The 2,006-nt window shown below is 45.1% G+C and overlaps 1 protein-coding gene across 1 annotated transcript; it reads left to right on the forward strand.

The window, feature by feature from the left end:
* The first annotated feature begins 290 nt into the window (after positions 1-290).
* On the forward strand, positions 291-1,233 carry LOC148016778 (uncharacterized). Its single transcript, XM_087664119.1, has one exon. It carries the CDS (start codon positions 500-502, stop codon positions 875-877), a length of 378 nt encoding a protein of 125 aa, XP_087520245.1. The 5' UTR covers positions 291-499; the 3' UTR covers positions 878-1,233.
* Positions 1,234-2,006: the final 773 nt, after the last annotated feature.

Genomic DNA, 2,006 nt, shown 5'->3' on the forward strand with positions numbered 1-2,006 from the left:
GAATGTGCAAAAGGAGAGGGAAGGTGACTATCAACCAATAGATACGCATGGTGTGATCACTACTTAGGCTAGTTATCGGAGTACCCACTTTTGTGGAGGGTGCTTCATTCACTTCCCAAAGTTCTATCTTTGATGGAGGCAAAGTAAAATCAAGTCCAATGTCTTGTCTATACGAGCTACCGACTTGATTAAGCCGACTTGCACAAATCGATTGACTTGGGTGTGTCCATGCTCTTAAACTGCCTAGGAATCTTGAGCTCTGCAAATATCTCGTGGTAAAAGGGCGAAGGTTTTGTGTATTGCTCGCACAACCGCGAACATTGCCGTGCTGTACGTTGGTCAAAGTGGGGCAGCAGACATCATTCGTATATCGTTTGTTGCATTCAATCATCGGTTGCAGGACAAAAGACCCGACCTGTTGAGCAGCGGCGTATCTTCGTCCGTGTCCTTATTTTCCTCTTTCCCTTCCCTGCAGCACAGCACCGTCTCTTTCCATTGAATGGATGCATCAGATGGCCACGTTCTGACCCCAGACCGCCGTCCCTCACTCGACTCGCATTCTGCGGATCGCACTCGCGAGCAGTTTCTGTGGATCTCGCAGGCCGACGCGGCTGCCGGGCTGCAGAGCCTCTCAGGAGAGACCGTCGATACCAAGGAGCAACACGGTACACAGTCTGACAATACAAGCAACCATCGAAAGGATAGAGGTCCAGACGAGGAGGATTATCGGCAGCAATTGATTGCTCTTTCCTACACAGATTCTCCTGTCACGCAGCCAAGTGGCGATGTCAAGTTAAGTGGAGGCCCAATGGTTGTGGACGCAGAGAAGGCAGTAAAAGGCCTGCGGCCTAGTGATTCGGAACACGCTTCAAGCTAGGTTTTTGCATTCTTTTTCCTTTCATTGACAAAACAAAGGTATGACGTAGTCCCGTGGCTTGCAGACATGTAACTGTGGAAATTATTATGCTTGTATCTGTATTGTGTGGTTTTCGCTTCTTTTCTCCCATGGGCCTTGCTTTTCATAGAGAACATTTCCTTTGCAACTTATGAGGTGCGTCATAGATCAGAGCTCCCTGCTGTGAGCTGTAGCTACTTACCACAAGGTTTAAACATCTTATAAAGTGCAACTGCAAGTCTCTTATTCTCATGTGCTCTAAGTCCACTTTGCAATGGACAGATCTAACTTTCTTTGTTTCTTCATTTCGAAATTAGCTTTTGAAGGATTGTACTGTAGGTTTATCTTCAGAATATTCTTTCCAATGTTGACTCACGGTACTAATAACAAGACCAATGTTTCAAAGGCTTGAGAAATACACATTGAAAGGCGGCTACAGTCCCATGTTATGATGATTGAGCTGTGGTAACCTGTTGCAGTCGAGAAGTTTGAAGAACTTGCTGATTTTCTGTTTTGGCAAACAAATGGTTCTCCTTTCAAAGTTCAAGGCAGGTTACTTCCAAAGTTTAGAAGTTTGAAGAATTTGCTGCTTTTCTGTTTTGGGGAACAAATGATTCTCCTTCCAAAGTTTGAGGCAGGTTACACGTAATCCCCAGTGTGCTGATTTGTCTAGCCACCATCCTAGAGATTGTCATTGTGCTTTTTTCAGTCCAAGGGACTTTCGGATGGCTATCTACGGCCAATCATTTGGATTTTTTTTTTTTTTTTTTGATAGTATGCAAACTTGAAAACATTACTGGTGGTATCCACCAGCTTGCCCAAAAGGGTGTCAAGAGTGCAGCAAATGCGGAAGCATATGGACAAGACTGAAAGACAATGAACACGAGAGAAGAGGGAGAGAGAAAAGAGACGGAAGAACGCAGAAATGTGCAGTCAATGAATGCTGGAATGAAGAAGGCAGATATGCAAACGGGCCATTTAAGTATTTCCTCGAGCCGATCTCTCTCCCACCACTTGAAAGACAAGTGAAGTGGGCAGGTTGACTAGTGGCTGTAAATAGCATGAAATATGGCATTAAAATAATCGGGGTGGCCAGCCAAAACTGGCCGAC

The sequence above is a fragment of the Lygodium microphyllum genome, chromosome 23 (assembly GCF_053477565.2).
Source record: "Lygodium microphyllum isolate KBCC chromosome 23, Lygodium_microphyllum_v1.1.10, whole genome shotgun sequence".
Classification (NCBI taxonomy): domain Eukaryota; kingdom Viridiplantae; phylum Streptophyta; class Polypodiopsida; order Schizaeales; family Lygodiaceae; genus Lygodium; species Lygodium microphyllum.

Coding starts and splice junctions, on each gene's coding strand:
- LOC148016778 (XM_087664119.1), top strand. CDS start 500: ATGGATGCATCAGATGGCCACGTTCTGACCCCAGACCGCCGTCCCTCA.